The sequence below is a fragment of the Protopterus annectens genome, chromosome 2.part1 (genome assembly GCF_019279795.1).
Source record: "Protopterus annectens isolate FY-2018-M chromosome 2.part1, PAN1.0, whole genome shotgun sequence".
Lineage (NCBI taxonomy): Eukaryota > Metazoa > Chordata > Ceratodontiformes > Protopteridae > Protopterus > Protopterus annectens.
The window spans coordinates 388,408,707-388,425,363 of NC_056729.1; the positions used below are offsets into that span (position 1 = coordinate 388,408,707).

At 45.2% G+C, this 16,657-nt stretch overlaps 1 protein-coding gene across 2 annotated transcripts in view; it reads right to left on the reverse strand.

The window, feature by feature from the left end:
- The window catches only part of KLHL2 (kelch like family member 2), a 1,417,988-nt gene that overhangs the window by 633,935 nt on the left and 767,396 nt on the right, over positions 1–16,657 (reverse strand). For both annotated transcript variants that reach the window (XM_044062211.1, XM_044062210.1), the window contains one exon: positions 5,759–5,875. In XM_044062211.1, coding sequence (XP_043918146.1) covers positions 5,759–5,875 — 117 coding nt within the window. The remainder of the gene's footprint in view (positions 1–5,758; positions 5,876–16,657) is intronic.

The following is a 16,657-nucleotide window of genomic DNA, read 5'->3' on the forward strand; positions in this document are numbered from 1 at the left end:
CCCTGGAGCCTCAGGTGGGCCGCTATCACTGCTAATACCTTGGTGAACACCCTGGGGGCTGAGGTGAGACCGAAGGGAAAGACCCTGAACTGATAATGACTGGCTCCAAGCCGGAAGCGGGGAAACCTCCTGGATCGTTTGTCCATCAAAATGTGGTAATACGCATGCTTGAGGTCTATCGAGCACATCCAGTCACTCTCCCGCAACAGGGGGAGAATGGATCGAAGGGTGACCATCCGGAACTTTTCTTTGGTTACTGACAGGTTCAGGAGGGAGAGATCGAGGATTGGCCTTAGGTCCCCCGTCTTTTTTGGCACCAAAAAGAACCTGGAGTAGTAACCCGATCCGAACTGGTCTGGCGGGACGTGTTGGATGGCTCTTTTTCCTAAGAGCTGCTGAGTTTCCGCAGCTGCAGCCTCCCTCTGATCGGGTGGGACGTCGGGGAGGCATTTTGGTTGGTGAGGGGATGTGAGAAAAGGGAATTTGGTATCCTCTGGATATGATGCAAAGCACCCAGCGGTCTGTTGTGATTGACTCCCAAGCTGCCAGGTGCCTCGAAAAACGTCCCCCGACTGCCTCCAGACAGGAGCAGTCGGGCAACCCCTCAGGGTCGCTGGGTGGGCCGGTCAGAGAAAGCTTCTCTGGACCCACCATTCCTCGGGCCCCCTCTGCCTCTAGGGCGGCGTCCACCCTGTCCTCCTCTGCCACGGAAGGACTGGGGATCCGGAGCGGACTGGGATTGTTGCGACTTCTGGAACCACATCTTCTTCTGTCCCTTTTGGTTCTTGGAGAATGACCTCTGGGGAGCACAGAAGCGGACTCCGACGGCAGACAACGTCTTCCCGTCCTTTTCGCTCTGGACCAAAGTCTCGTGAACGGTCTTGCCAAACAGGGCAGAACCATTGAAAGGGGCATTCGCAAATGACACCTTGAAGGGTTCCGCGAAATCGCAATGCCGGAGCCAGGCCTGACGTCGCATGACGAGGCCTGCTCCGCTGGCTCTAGCGGCTCCCTCTGTGGCGTGGGACAACAGCCGCATAGAGGTGTTAGATATGGACCTGCAAGTGGCCATCTGAGTGGAGTACAACCGTTTGACCTCCACCGACATGGACTCCGGGGGCGACGTGGCGTACTCTTTGATAAGGTCCCGCTGCAGTCGAATAACATGTGCCATGTAGTTCAGAGACCTCACAGAGAAGGTCGCTGAACTAAAAGCCCGCTTCCCTAAACGGTCCATCAAACGGGACTCCATGCTTGGTGGATGGACCGAGGGACTCTCCTGAGCTAATTCCCTCTTGGTGGCCGCCGCCACCAACATGGCATCTACGGGGGGACCCTTGCTCCAATGGGACCTCTCGGAGGGCAGACTAAGGATCCTGTCCGGGCGTTTGGGGACTGGCTCCACAGTGTCCGGTACCTTCCACGTCCTAGTGGTAATAAGGTCCACTAAGGGGTCGGGCGGAGGGGACACCCAAGAGGTAGATGGGCCTGCTTCGAATGCCACCAGGAACACGGATTCGTCCGAGGAAGCCTTGGGGGCAAAACACCCCCCCTCTTAGCCTGAGCATTTCCATGATGTCTCCGAAGGAGACAACCTTGGGGGATGACCTAGGGGAGCCTTCCCCTTCATCCAAATCCGTGTCATCAGTCAAGGACTCTGGGGAGTCCACGTGCCTCCTCTTGCACTTTCGCTTGTGAGGGACGTCCTCGGGGGGGCTGTCCGAGGATGTCTCACCAGCCACATCCTGTTCCAAGGGAACGACCTGGGACATCGAAGCAGGCTGTCCCTGGGGCCGGGTGATGGAAGCTGGACTCGACAGAGAGGGAGTGCGGGGCGGAGCCGAAGCAAGGACTGGGGGCCTGGAAGCACTCAACAGTGCCCTCTCCACCACATCGAAAGCCGAGGGAGAGCCGCTCTCTCTGGGATCCAAGAGCAGACCCTCACTCGGATCCGATGGATGGATCGGGGTCGGCGTCAAAGCCATCAGATCCGACGGACCAGTGTGCTCCGACCTAGACTGAGCCGAAGACACACTGATTCCCTCGGATCAGACGATCAGCCCACGGCTCCGAGAGCCCGGATCCGACAAATACGGACCTGACAGGCTCAAGGGAAGAGTCGGCGCCGAAGTACCTGATACTGTTGGCGCCGACCCACCTGCAGCTCCAAGACTGCTCAGCTCCAAAGGCTCTAAACCCGAGAAGCGGGTCGGAGAAGGAGCTATCGGGGCAAAGAAAGGTGTCGAGCTCCCCCCCCCCAGAGGGGGGGAGGCAGGAGCACTCCCATCTGCAGTTGGGCCTGGAGAAACCTTCGCATCATCCGGTCCAAATCTGCATCAGAAAGGCTACAAGTTGATCTCTACGAGGCCACCGAGGCTGGCTGGGAATGCATCCTCGATGACCTCGACGAAGATCGGGTCTCCTCTTCAGAGGGCCGGTGAGAAGCACAGAGACCGGATCCGAGAAGGGGGAGACCGGGAAACCCTGGAGGGAGAAGACCGCTTAGCTGGGGGGGCCGAAGCGGAGGCCTCGGCCCACCACTTGTGGAGCTTCTCCCTCCTCTTTTCTTTCCTGGCCTCCCTCTCCTCCGGAGCTGCAGCGGGAGTTTGAGTCCCGACTGGAGGGAGAGAGGCAGGAGTGGCCGCCGCCGAAGCCGGGGAGGAGGCCACAGAAGTACCGGAGGTCAATGCCGAATCCGGGGGCAAAAGTCCCACTAGGATCACCTTCGACCTCCGGTCCTTCAGTGCCCTGGGGTTGAACGCCACGCAGATGGTGTTCAACCCCAAGGCACCGCACACACCGAGTGTGGCCATCCGCTGGGGAGAGCTTATGGCCACACTCGGTGCACTTGGAAAAGATGGGTTTTGGGGCCTCAGACATCTTAAAGAAAAACCCACTCGTTAGGCCCCAAACACACAACACACAGAAGCTATGACCAGCGAAGGGGAGGGAGGGTAAGTTTAACTAAAAAGGTATAAACTAGGGTAGTTTTAGCCAAAAAAAGGGAACCTGACCACAAAACACTCGTACACTTAAGGGGATAATAAAAAATGTAAAAACTCTCACAAAACCCTACGACACCAGGAGCTCAAAAACCTAGCTGCTGACAAGAAGCGCGGCAAACTAGATCTGAGGTCAGTCAGGGTTGGCAGGGGATTATGGGTGAAGGGGAGGAGTTAGGAGCTCAGATCTAAGCTATGAAAGATTGCCGGGTTGGATCCGATTCCCAAAGGTTGCTGACAAATAAAGTTAACTACTTCAGATTATGTAGTTTCATTTGATTATTATAGCCACCAGAAAGAATTTTATAATTTCTTGGAAAAGTGCTGTTGGATCCTGTTGAAATGTTAGCGTTTGCTTTGAAGATCCATGTTGCTGGTCTGAGGAACGCTGCTTCTAGTTTTATGAATGCTATTTTTCTAAGGAAAAAATCTGCTGTTAACGAAGAATGCTGTTATTCCACTCTGAGGACTGTGCCATTGTTGATTGTCAGGAGTGACATTATTTTACTGTACTTCAGTTCGATAGACAATTTATTTCGGGTGAGACTGGTGTAGCTCCTTTGTCTATCGGCTTTACTGCTAGAGACTTGATTGGCACTCTTCAGAACTTCAGTATGCTCTTTGTGGTGTTTTTCATGAACTATCTTTTTGATGTTTGATTTGCTAAACATTTGTTTGGGCTAAAACACACTTCCATTATGTGCGTGGTTCACTCAATCACAGTTAAGAACTAGAAAGGAATAGTACGGATTTTGTTTTAGTGTTTTGTTTTTTTCAGATTCATGAAATTCTTCTCGCTGGGTTTAGGAGTTAGATGCTTCAATGTTTTTCAGCTAAACTGCTCTTGCATTATGGAAACTTTTCTATTAATATTATAGTTTATTATCGTAATTAGCATGAATTTACTTTTAAGTCTCTGAATGTTAAACATTTGTTATTAACATTATTCATTAATTTATATTACTGTGGATTTTATTCATATCCCTGCTTCTTATTTTGTAACAGCACTTAGTTTTTAAGATCGATAATAAAGTTGAAGTTGAGATGAGAGTATTACCCCATCTCACTACTCGCAGAGAAGAGTGCATACAGTGATGAGCATGTGACAAGACTGTTGTCAGGTGTCGCCATATTAGGAACTGGTGCAGTAACGTGCTGGCCAAAGGCAGCATGGTGTAGGGAAAGGCCTGATTCAGGCCTAGCATGGGCTTCAAGATAGAGGCCTCACCACCAGTACAATCCCACACATGAATCTCAAGCTCCCATCAGACATCAAACAACTGCTTAAAGTCCATATCTTGGGGCTTGAGACCTAGAATGGGATGAACAAACAGATTCTACCAGACCACTGTCTGCAACAACAGCAGGGGCCTATGACGGCATAAGAGAAGCGCTCAGTCCAGAGTGTCTTAGGTCCATAACTGGATAACTCAAGGAATAATATTCCATGATGAATGAGTACCCACAGACTTCAGCAAATCTGAAGACAGAGTGGTGCAATAACTTTGGGATGGCCCCCAAGCATAGCTAGAAGCTAAGGGAGTACCACCCCCCCATCCACAAGTCTGAGCCTAGAAGTAATTACTAATGGAGGGAGAGTTCACCACCTTAAGGGATCAGGTGGGGGGAGGATTCTGGACCCCAGATGTTCTGACCTAAACACTGCCTCTGAGGGCTTGGGGCTTGTCACTGGGGAAATTCTCTGATATGTTGGTAGTTGAGAAGAGGATCTTCATATCGGTCTTCCCATAATGAAATTTGAAATGCTGCTCTCCGAGAAGTGGATTAACAACTTTTCCCACAAACAGCACAGAGTACAAAGGTCGAATCTTTGGACTTATGACCGTTATCAATGCTGAGTTCATTTTTTCTTGAGACAGTGCAGGCAACTCTGGTGCAGGTTTTGAATGGTAATTCATTAGCCACACAGACACTTATTATGCCTAGGCATGCAAATGCTGGACCTCATAGCTGGCCTTGGGCATAAGCCAACTAGGCGTTCGCCTAGGGCACCGTTCCAGCAGGGGCACTTTTCCAGTAATATGGGTGATATAGGTAGACCAAGATGAGGGCATCCGGTGGTGTGGGGGGGGGGGGCGGCTGTGGAAGGCCACCCCTGATGGACCTTACTGGTGACAACAATCTTCAAGATTACCACAGTTGTGTATCACATGTGTTATGTCACTTCAAGGGTCAGTCAACCCAACACATTTCTGCATGTGGGATTTTGTTGACAAAAATGACATTCTGAATGGTGGAGACAAATGTGAGATTTCTGCTAAAAATAATGACAAATTCTTAGTATTGGCAAAGTATACCTGACCAAGAACTTAAAAAGGAAGCCCTTTACTTTAGATGCAATGATATGAAGGAAAAGGCAATGCTTAATTCATCTTTACTACAGAGGTTAGATGTCATGCTTTCATGGCACAACAAATATTGGATAATGAATTTATTCATTTTTAGTTACCTGTTTAATACAGCTGAGGGCAGAAAAACTAATTCCAGACAGAAGACTAATCTATCACAGATTGCACAGTGAAAACCTATGCAGACACTGCAGAGGAGGTAAACAGCTAAGAAATGAAGTTAGAGAACCAAGGACTGGATCAGCAACACTAAACATAACATTACTTTTTACAGGACATTTAACTGTGAAATGGTTGACCAAGTGAAACAATGTAGCACAACCTACAAACATGCTTTGTTACTATGTTGCACAAGAAATTTAGTCTTAAACATTCTTGCAGCCTTACCTGCACCAAATATTCACGAGAAAGCAATGGTAACCGCACATGTTCCATTAAGTGGGCCATGTGTTCTTGCCTCACATCCTTATCATGGTTTACCCAGGCAATTACAGCTTCAAAAACCTGCATTAATAAAAAAAAAAAAAAAAAAAAAAAAAAAAAAGTAGTAAGTCATTCCTTTTCATTTTGAATCATATCTCAAACACATGTATGAAAGAAACAGAAACTGCTTCACTCAGAAATTTACAACTATTACTATATAAATGCTCCACAACAGTTGTACATATTTTCCATGTCACTCTATCATTCACTAACCTACAGCCCAGGTGACCTGAATGCAACCAGTACCTTGGAAACCTGCAAGAGCTGGTAACGAGGGGAAGAAATGATAAGGCCTTGCTTGCTCACCTCTCTTTTGGAGGAGGGTATGACATGCATGTCTTGGCACAAGTTCAGTGCTAGAATCCCCATTGGGGTCCAAGGATCATACTGAACTGGCTGTCAAGAGGCAGGCAAGACCTATGAGGGCATCACTTGTGCAGGTGTATCTGCGGAGACTTACTGCACATCCTCCTCCTCCTTGGATGCTACATGAATCCATCAGGAAAATATGGCAAATTTTGTTGTGTCTTTCGGCTTTTCCCGGTTAGGGGTCGCCACAGCGGAACTCCAGTCCGCTAATGATTGGCAGTAGATTTTTACGTGCCTAGTTGCCGGCCCTGACGCACAACCTTCAACGAAGGTATGCCCATTCACGCACGTCTCCACACAGAAAACGCTCTAGCTGAGAATCGAACAGGACAACATCTTACTGTGAGGCGACAATGCTACCGCAGCACCACCACCACCACAGTCGGGAAAATATGGCAAATAATAACCTTACTCCATCAGTACAAGTGATGGCTTCATGCTCTGGTACGCTTTACACTCACACACAGGGAATATGGACTGAAGGGCCATCATCTAGTGGAACAATAATCTGAGGCAGCCGTAGGAAGGGCTTGACAGTCAGAGGAGGAAGTGCTTATAAGGCGTGCAAAAAAAAATAGTCACTGAAGACCAAAGGGCAACTAAAACAGGACTGATCCTTGCTTACATTTCAAATGGCTACAAATATATGCTTGGAAAGCACCCACACTATCACAAAACACAACTGAGTTGCTTGCATTTTTTAGGCATGTCATAGAGCACATCACAGAGGGTGTAGTGTGTGGCCCTTACTGCACCGCTCACTAAATGTTTGCTACAAACATATTCATACATTTTTAACTAATGGTAAAAGGAACTCATGCAAACAAAAAATTATTCCAAAAAGCACATTCAGCTAATATCTGCAAAGTCAGGTGGTAACACTCCTCTGTAAATTACTCAGTATTTATAATCAGCTGTCATGAGAAAGAATACAGTCATTTTTACCAGGGTTGGCAGCAAGCATGGGGGATTTATTCACTCTTAATTTCTGCCATACAAGGAGCAATATCACAATGGCAAGGGAAACTGAGGTCAGCAAACCAATCTACAAAAAAAAAAGCCTGCCAGATGACGAGTCAGTGAAAAATGTTATTGCTGGAATTAGGAAAGAATGAATGAAGATATTCAAACTGAGACTTCTCTCCAAGTTAAGATGCTTCCTTATTGTAATTCTGATACTCTAAAGAGTGATCCCAAGAATTATGAAAAAAAAAAAAATACAAAAATGCAGGAGAAAGTACAGTTCTATAAGTAAACTTAGCATAACAGTAGATATTCAAACTATCATTGCTTCAGTGGCCTTAGCTATATGGATTGTACCCTGCCACAGGTATAACAGCTGACTGGCCTCCAAACCATCAGTAAAGCTGAGCTGCCTAAAAAAGGCATATTTGGGCACCAAGTCCTTCAGAACTTTCATGCCAACTGAGACAGAGAGGCTCAGCACTGAAAGGACAATGCTAGAAAAAAAAAAAAAAAAAGGTATTCACACCCTGGCATAAACCACACACCAGAAAAACAAGGAGAGAGGGAGTGGCTACATCAGCAGTGATGATCTGAACATCTATCGTTATGGTAAGTTTACTTAAAAAACTATATTATGTTCATCATATTGATCACTGCTGCAGTAGCCTTAGCTACAGAAGTAGATTACCATACCTTATAACATTTGGGAAGTGGAAGGAGAATGGACCAGAAGCCCCTCGAGAATAATCCTAGAAAAGCATGAACTAGACCTAGAAAAGGAATCAAGGAAACAGGCAGATGGATAATTTACCTTAAAGTAAACTTTGATACCAGTTTAGGCATAAAAGTAGAATCAGTTCTAAAAGAAACCCCGTCTCTGTGGAAAATTAGATATAGTTGACAACATAAGAACTTGCAACTCAGATACTGAATGCTCTGACTTTTGCAAGAAAAGTAATACAGTTTTCCGTGTTAAGAACCTCAAGTCAGCCAGATCAGTTGGTTCAGATGGTGCACATTAACTTCTCTAACACAAAATCAAGGTCCCAAAGAGGGGCCCACCAGTTTTTTTGGAGGCCTCTTATGCAAAGTTCCATTTCCAAAACATTTTGATATGAGAATGCATTGAAAGAGTAGGATCTATGGGCAGACATGCTGAAGCAGCTGATAAACGGACCTTGATGGAGGATTAAGAAAGGTTATAAGATAGTAGCTCACACAAATATTGTAAAACCAGAGAACAACTAGCTCTGAATGGGGGCTGGTTATGTTGTTGGCATCAAGTAGAAAACCTTTTCCATTTGTTAACATATGATTTTCTAGTAGCAGGCTTTCTTGTATCCATTAGTACCTGCTGCACGTCCTCAGTAAACAAGTGCCTAAAGAAAATTAAGGCCTTATCATCCAGACAGTCAGTTAAGTGGACTGGAGTTGGGGTGCCTCAAACACCCCTGATCTTGTGTGCGAAGATCCATTTTGTGAGAAATATTGGGACATTACACCTGGTCATTTCCAAATGAAGGGAGAACCACTGCTGTTTCAGCCACAAGGGAGTCATCACAATGCTCTTGGAGGGATTCCTTCTGAATCTTCAGACGTACCCTGGATATCAGTGTAAATGTGAAAAAGCATACAGAAACATTCCTGTCCAAAGAAAGGAAAAGGCATCTGTCTTCCAGGCCTTCCTCTGCATGGAGTCCTGGAGCAAAACCTTGCCAGGTGACTGCTCAGCAAGGAGATAAATAGGTCTACTCGAGGAACTACCCACAGATGGATCAAATCTGAGAAGACCTCCCAATTTAGTTTACATCCATGATGGTGTGCCCTTGTCCTGCTCATCTGCAAAACAATTTTGCTCTGACAGAATGTAGGATGCCTATAGAATGAGACTGTGCTGTGAAGCTTTATCCCAAGCTAACATGGCTAGTCTGCAAAGGGGATATGACCTGGTTGTCCTTTGCTTGAAGATGTAGCATATTACTGTGGCATTGTCTTTAGCAACTTGAAGAGGTCCAGGAGATCAAAAATGATTCAGAGATTTGAGTGTCTTGATTACAGCAAGAATTTATTTTATATTTATGTGGTTGCTTCTGTTCTTGGTGTTGAAACACCTTGCACTTTTATCTATCCTGAAACTGCTCCCCCAAGAAAAGTCTGTTGTGACTGAATGCTTTGGAGCGGGGGGACTGGGATTTAGGTAAATTTGCTGTCTCTACCAAGTGATTTATTTTCTGCCAAATGCCAGCACTGGGACTTGAAAAGAAAAAGGATGTCATTACTGGGACCAAAGAGACTTCAGATACCATTGTAAATGACTTAAATCTAATGTTACCAAGAACCTTAAATGAGGAAGAAGCGGTAACAGGTTGTAAGGTGATGGCATTTTGAACTCTGGCAATATCACAAAGAGGTTTAACAAAGAATGATCTAGACTGGCTCCAAGCATCTTCTCTCTTTGGCACTAAAAACATCCTTGAATACAAAAACTTTCTCAATAGCATATGTTGAAGGGATTGGGGAAGTAGAGGAGTCTGGTCTGGTGGTTGAAGTATTACCCCCATGGAAAAGTACAGTTTTGTACCTACCATAAATGTAGATGTTCGAAGATCCACATTGCTGCAGTCCTTACATATGGGTAGTCCGCTGTCCTCGGTCGGCCCGAATACCAAAGTATTAGGCTGACGTCGGTCATGGGCGCCTAGATCTGACATCAGAGCGTCAGGGTATAAAAGCGCATGACCGACGTCATATCCTCAGTCTTTTCTTGCCCCAGATGTCAGAAGGTCCTAAAAAGAAAGGCCACAGCCCAAAAACAGGATACCTCCCAAAAACATGCCCAACAACAACCATCACCCAAACCATATAACCATGTCAAACTACAGAGGGGAAGGAGGGAGGGTAAATTGGACTGCAGCAATGTGGATCTTCGAACATCTACATTTATGGTAGGTACAAAACTGTACTATGTTCTTCATCTCACATTGCTGCAGTCCTTACATATGGGTAGAATCCCAAAGCAGAGGTAAAGGGAGGATGGCAAAATCATAAAGCATTAGGGGCTGCTAAAATGCCCTGTAATATTGCAGTGGCAAATCCAGCCCTAGACTTAGAATAAAGAGGAAGGTGGTAATGCTTGGAAAAAGTATGTACTGAACTCCAAGTGGCTGCTTCCAAAATATCTTTGTAGCTACCCCTTAGAAAGGCAGTAGAAGTGGCAGTAGCTCTAGTGGAATGAGGTCTGATACCAGCCGGAATCTCCTTACCATGATGGGAATAACAGAAAGAAATACAAAACCTAATCCATTTAGAAATAGTTTGTTTTGAAACAGGTTTTCCCTGAGAACCCAAAGCAAAAGAAACAAACAACTGCTGAGACTGCCTGAACCCCTTGGTTCTGCTCAAATAATAACGCAACTGCCTGTGAATATCCAAAGTATGCAAAATCTTCTCCCCTTTATTTTGGGGGTTTGCATAAAAAGTAGGCAAATGAATAGTTTGGTTCAAGGCCACACTAGAAACCACTTTAGGCATAAAGGAAGGATTAGTACGCAAAGATACCCTATCCTTATGAAAAATCAGGAAGGGTTCCACTGCCATAAGGGCCTGTAATTCAGAAACCCTTCTTGCAGAGGTAATGGCCAACAAAAAAGCAGTCTTCCATGATAAATACTTTAACTCGGCAGTAGCTGCAGGCTCAAAAGGTTGTAGAGTAAGCTTTTCCAACACAAAATTGAGATCCCAAGCAGGAGTAGGAGCTCTACGTGGGGGTCTTATGTTCTTTGCCCCTCTAAGAAATTGCTTGAACAAAGGATGTGAAAATAAAGGAGGGTTACAGTCATAGTGAGCAGAAATGGCTGCAGCATGAACCTTTATCGAGGAGAAAGACAAACCCTTGTCCAATAACTCAGTAAGATATTGAAGAGAAACACTTAAATCAGGCTTGGAATAGTCCTTCGCTTTGCTCCAAAGAAAAAATCTCCTCCATTTATCAGCGTAAACTTTCTTTGTACTAGGCCTTCTGGCCTCCAAAATAACATTCAAAACTTGTTGTGGAAGCTGAGACCCTCCAGGGTCTAAAACAGAATATGCCAGGCTGTGAGATGCAGAGACTGAATCTTGACATTGAGGAAGTGATTGCCCTCCTGAGACAAAAGATGCGGAATCAAAGGCAGAGGCCATGGAGGCTCCCGTACCAAACTCCTCAGTAGTGGATACCAGTGCTGTCGAGGCCAATCCGGTGCTATCAGAATCATGGATGGCTTATCTATTCTGGCCTTCAGGAGTACCTTGGGAATGAGAGGCAGAGGTGGAAAGGCATAGACATGAAGAGTGCTCCAACTGAATGATAGAGCATCCACCTTCCAAGCTGTGGGATGAAACATTTTTGTGCAAAACTTTGGCAACTGGTAATTTAGTGGAGAAGCGAACAGATCTATGTCTGGAGTCCCCCATAACACTGTCAACTTTTGAAACACATGAGGATCCAGTTTCCACTCGTGAGGATCCACAATTTGTCTGCTCAACACATCCGCTAAGGAGTTCTGTGCTCCTGGTAGAAACCTTGCCTGAAGATTGAGGTGTAAACTGAGAGCAGTCTCCCACAAAATCATCGCTTGCCTGCAAAGAGGGTACGAATGGGTTCTCCCTTGCTTGTTGATGTACCACATGACAGTAGTGTTGTCTGTTTGAATCAACACCTGCCCTGGGTGAAGTAAATCCTTGAAAGCCATCAATGCAAATTGGACTGCTAACATCTCCTTCAAGTTGATATGCAAATGTTGAAGTCTGACAGGCCACGTGTCTTGCACCCATTTTCCATTGAGGTGTGCTCCCCAAGCCTTGTCCGAGGCATCTGTCGTTAAAATCTGACTCGCCTCTGGTCGGGTCACAGAGAGTCCCTTGTTTAGGTGACATTCCTGAGCCCACCACAAAAATTCTTTCTGAATGCAAGGTATTATCCGAATGACAGTGTCTAGATCTTGGCAGTGCTGTGTCCATACATATTTGAGATACCATTGAAGCTTCCTCATATGCAGTTTGGCATTGGGAAGCACCAGAATACAAGATGCCATGAACCCCAAGGCTTGAAGGACTGTCCTTGCAGTCAGCCTGGACTGTAGAGATATTTGATGGAAATAAAGAGAAAGGCTGCTTTGTTTGTCCGGGGTCAAAAAGGCCATCTGGGAAGCTGTATTCAGTCTCACACCCAGAAAGCACATGTCCTGAGAGGGTACTAGACTGGACTTTGTTTCGTTCACAGAATACCCTAGGCATCTTAACACTACCATCACATACTGTAGATGATGCAGAAGTTCGTCTTTGTGTTGTGCAATAATCAGGCAATCGTCCAAATAAGGATAAATCTGTATTCCTCTTAACCTGAAAAAGGCTATCACTGGAGCCAGAACCTTTGTGAACACTCTGGGCCCAGTAGATAAGCCAAAGGGCAATGCAGAGAACTGATAATGTAAATTTCCAGCTCGAAAACGCAGGTACCTCCTGCAACTGGGCCTGATAGGAACATGAAGATAAGCCTCTTTGAGATCCAGAGTTACCATCCAGTGATCTTTTCCCAACAGAGGTAAAAGCTGTTGTAATGTCAGCATTTTGAACTTTGGAATGTCCAGATAAGTGTTGAGGATAGATAAATCCAAAATTGGTCTCCACGTGTTCCCTTTCTTTGGCACTAGAAACAGGCGAGAATAAAATCCTAGTCCCACTTCTGACAGAGGAACTGGCTGTATAGCTCCTATTTGAAGAAGTAAAGAAATCTGCTTGTGAGCCTCTATCCTTTGCCGAGGAGGAACGTCTGGCATGCCTTTGAAAGGAGGCAATGTATGGAAATAGAACTTGTAGCCTCGGTTTATAATGTCCAATACCCATTTGTCCTGGGTGACTAAAAGCCAGTTTCGCTTGAAGAGTGCCAACTTTCCTCCCAAAGGAGCTGCCAGGGAAGAAGAATCTGGCAGCTGAAAATGCAGGTCATTGGGCCTGTTTACGAAAGGACTGGCCCCTGCCCTCACCTGCCGATTGTGCAGGTGAACTCCCAAGTTCTAGGCCTGAATGTACTTTGAGCTCTGCCCCTGCCACGTCTAGATCTACCCCTAGACTGAGAATCAGAAGAAGGGTAGGTCCACCCCTTAGTAGGCCAATTTCTACTAAACTTTGGAGGTTGCACCTGCAAAAAATCTTTAACAGTCTGCATGGACTTAGCCTTGTCTTCCATTTTCTTCAAAACCAACTCCACAGGGGGACCAAACAAAACTTCAGACTGTAAAGGGGCATCCAGAATTCTAGATTTAACATGCTCGGACAAATTCTGATCCTTAAGCCAGGCGTGCCTACGAAGAACTGAACCAGTGCCAGCCACCCTAGAAGAGGCCTGTACAGCATCAAAACCACACTGCAAAGAATGCTTACCCACCTGTTCAGAGACATGTACTAAATCCTGCAATTCTTTACACTCTATGCCCTCTGCCAAAGCATCCACTTTAGATTTTAGCTGAGACAGGAGGAAATTCTGATATTTCAACATATGAAACTGGCAATTTAAAGCCCTCATTGCTAAAGTAGAAGAGGTATACACCTTCTTACCCCATCTATCCAAAGCTCTAGCTTCCTTATCTAGAGGAACCGGATTCTTTACAACAGAAGCTCTAACACCCTTAGGCCCCTGACTAATAGTTTCTGGGTCCGCCCTAGGACTCTTATACAGATATTTATGAGCCTCAGGCACCCTGTAATACCTGTCCGGTTTAACTGAGGCAGGAGGCAAAGAATCTGGATTAAGGGAAGCCTCCGAGAAAACATCTTGAACAACATCCAAAACAGGAGGTATAGCCAAGGGTCTATGCTGTGGTAAAAACAAGAATTCCCTAAGCCTTTTCCGTGAATCAGAGAAATCCTGTCCTTCCCACTTAAAATGCTCCCTCATGGAATGCAGAGTTTCTGAAAATGAAAAATCCTCTGGAGGAGAAGCAGAAGGAGTGGAATCCTCTGCATCAGAATCGAATAAGGGGGAAATCTTGAATATCTTCAGCAGAAGAGTCTGAGTCATCTGAGGCCTGATCCAAACTTTCCAACTCTGGCTCCACCCTGGGCCTCTTATCAGGGGGGGGCATAGAACCTCTAATTAAAGTAATCAAATCTTCTGCCATTTTAAGCATGTGCTTTTTAGGCACAGACCCTGAAGTACCTGGAGGGACACCAGAGGAAGGCAAAACAGACCTGCCCTTAGAAGAAGCCTTAGAAATAGTAGCAGAAGGCCTAACCACCTTAGGCATAGAAGGGAGAACAGTAACTTGAGAGGCCCCTTCAGCTTGACCTGACTCCTGTGAGGCCACATCCTGCAAAATCAAAGTTTCCCCCTGAGACTCAACAGAACCTTCAGCCGGATCCACCTGCTCCACTGTAGTTTCTGCAGGACCGGCGTCCGAAATGGACGAATCAACCTGTATAGGTTTCAAGGATTTGTCTTTGCGCTTCTTCGTGGAAGCGGGCGTCGGAGGATCCGACGGCATATTATAATTACACCGCTTACCAAAGATTAACCTAGCACAATCTAACCTTCTTTTTATAGTGCGCTTATTAAACCTAGCACAAAACCGACACCCGACTACGTCGTGGTCCGGTCCCAAACAAGGAATGCAAAGAGAGTGATAATCCCTATGCGGTATCTGTTTCCCACAAGAAATACAATTATTCACTTTTTCTGACATCCGGAATTAACTGAGGCAAGAAAAAACAAAAATATTCCCCATTGGGGTACTTAGCCCAACTTGGTTTCGGTCTGAAACTCAGAATACGAAAATTTCAGAACGCCGAACGGCACTTGCAACGCTGCTTCTGCATCGGACCATGCGGCAAAAAAGACTGAGGATATGACATCGGTCATGCGCTTTTATACCCTGACGCTCTGATGTCAGATCTAGGCGCCCATGACCGACGTCAGCCTAATACTTTGGTATTCGGGCCGACCGAGGACAGTGGACTACCCATATGTAAGGACTGCAGCAATGTGAGATGAAGAACATCGAGGGAATTCCTCCCATTGCCATGTGTGTAACCTTGATGAATGATCTTCAGAAACCATTTGTCTGAAGTTTCTGTTGCCAAAAAGAAAAGTGGAGATTCAGACTTTCTGGAAGGGAAAAGTTTGGCTAGGGTAGGAAGTAACAAGGTTCTTTAAACAGTCATTCTGGTTTGATGGACTACCTTGGTTTTGGCGGGGGTTCCTGAATTCTTTTTGGGATACCCCTGTTATTTCTTTTTTAATGTCTGTTTTCCCACATTTTGGTGAGACTGTTTATTTTGCTGCTTTTTTTTCTTCCTGAAATTGTACAAAGGGGAGATATACCTTAGAAAATAAGGAAAAGGACAGCCAGAAAATCTCTGCAGCACAGGAACCGAAAAGTGATTCTCTAGGCAAAGGAGAATTTAAAATCTCATTTTTCACATCATCTGGGAGGCTCTACGAACACAGAGTACCAGTGGCCATAGCCCTGGAAGAAGTATCAACTGAGTCATACGCACACTGTAAACAATAAATTGTGATTTGTGAAATGGACGAAACTAAATTATTTGAAGTAGATTTTTCCTTCGAAGAGGACATTGCAGGCAAACCATTCTTTATATTTTCACAAATAGTCAGAATAAACTTTTAACACATGAGCTTGACAATTCAAAACTCTGAAAATCAAAATTTCAGAAGCATACACTTATTTCCCATACTTATCAGTAATCTTTTCATCCTTGTCAGAAGAAAGTAGGACTGGAATTAACCAAACGTTTAGCAGCAGTAGGCTTAACTAAAGCTATAGCTTCTGGACCAGGTTTGGGATCAGTGTATAAAAACTGTAAGACTGAGGAACCTTATGCATTCTACCTGCATGTTTAGGAGGAGCAGGCTCAGGAAAACTGCTGGCAGTGACACATACATCCTCCAGAGCTGACAGAACTGCAGGAATCTGTGCAGGTTCTGGAAATTTATCTGTAATAGTTGATAGTATTTTCTGAGAAACTTCAGTGTTCTCCCACTGAAAACACCGGTACATTCTGGAAACAGTTTCAGATAAAGATAAACCCCTCCCCCAACAAGGGGAATTAGAAACTGAGCTTCCCTTTTGAGTCTGAATCAAAAAACTGAGTAGAAAACCCTGTACCTGTCCCTTCATTTCCTGTCCAGATTTAGAATCATGAATCTCTTCAGAAAAGAAGCATCTATCTTTCTTTTACCAGAAACCACCTTAAAAGAAGGATCAATAGCTTACACTAAACACTGAGCCAGACTCAGTAAACTACTCCTATCTAATGAAATTTGAGAGGAATGTCACAGTACACAAGTGAAAACCTGTAGAATCAAAATAAGGCCTAAAATGCAAAGCTCATTAAAAGCAAATAGCTACAGAACTCTGCTACACTACTATTATATGCATTTAAACTGGTTTAATTTCAACATAATCCGACTAA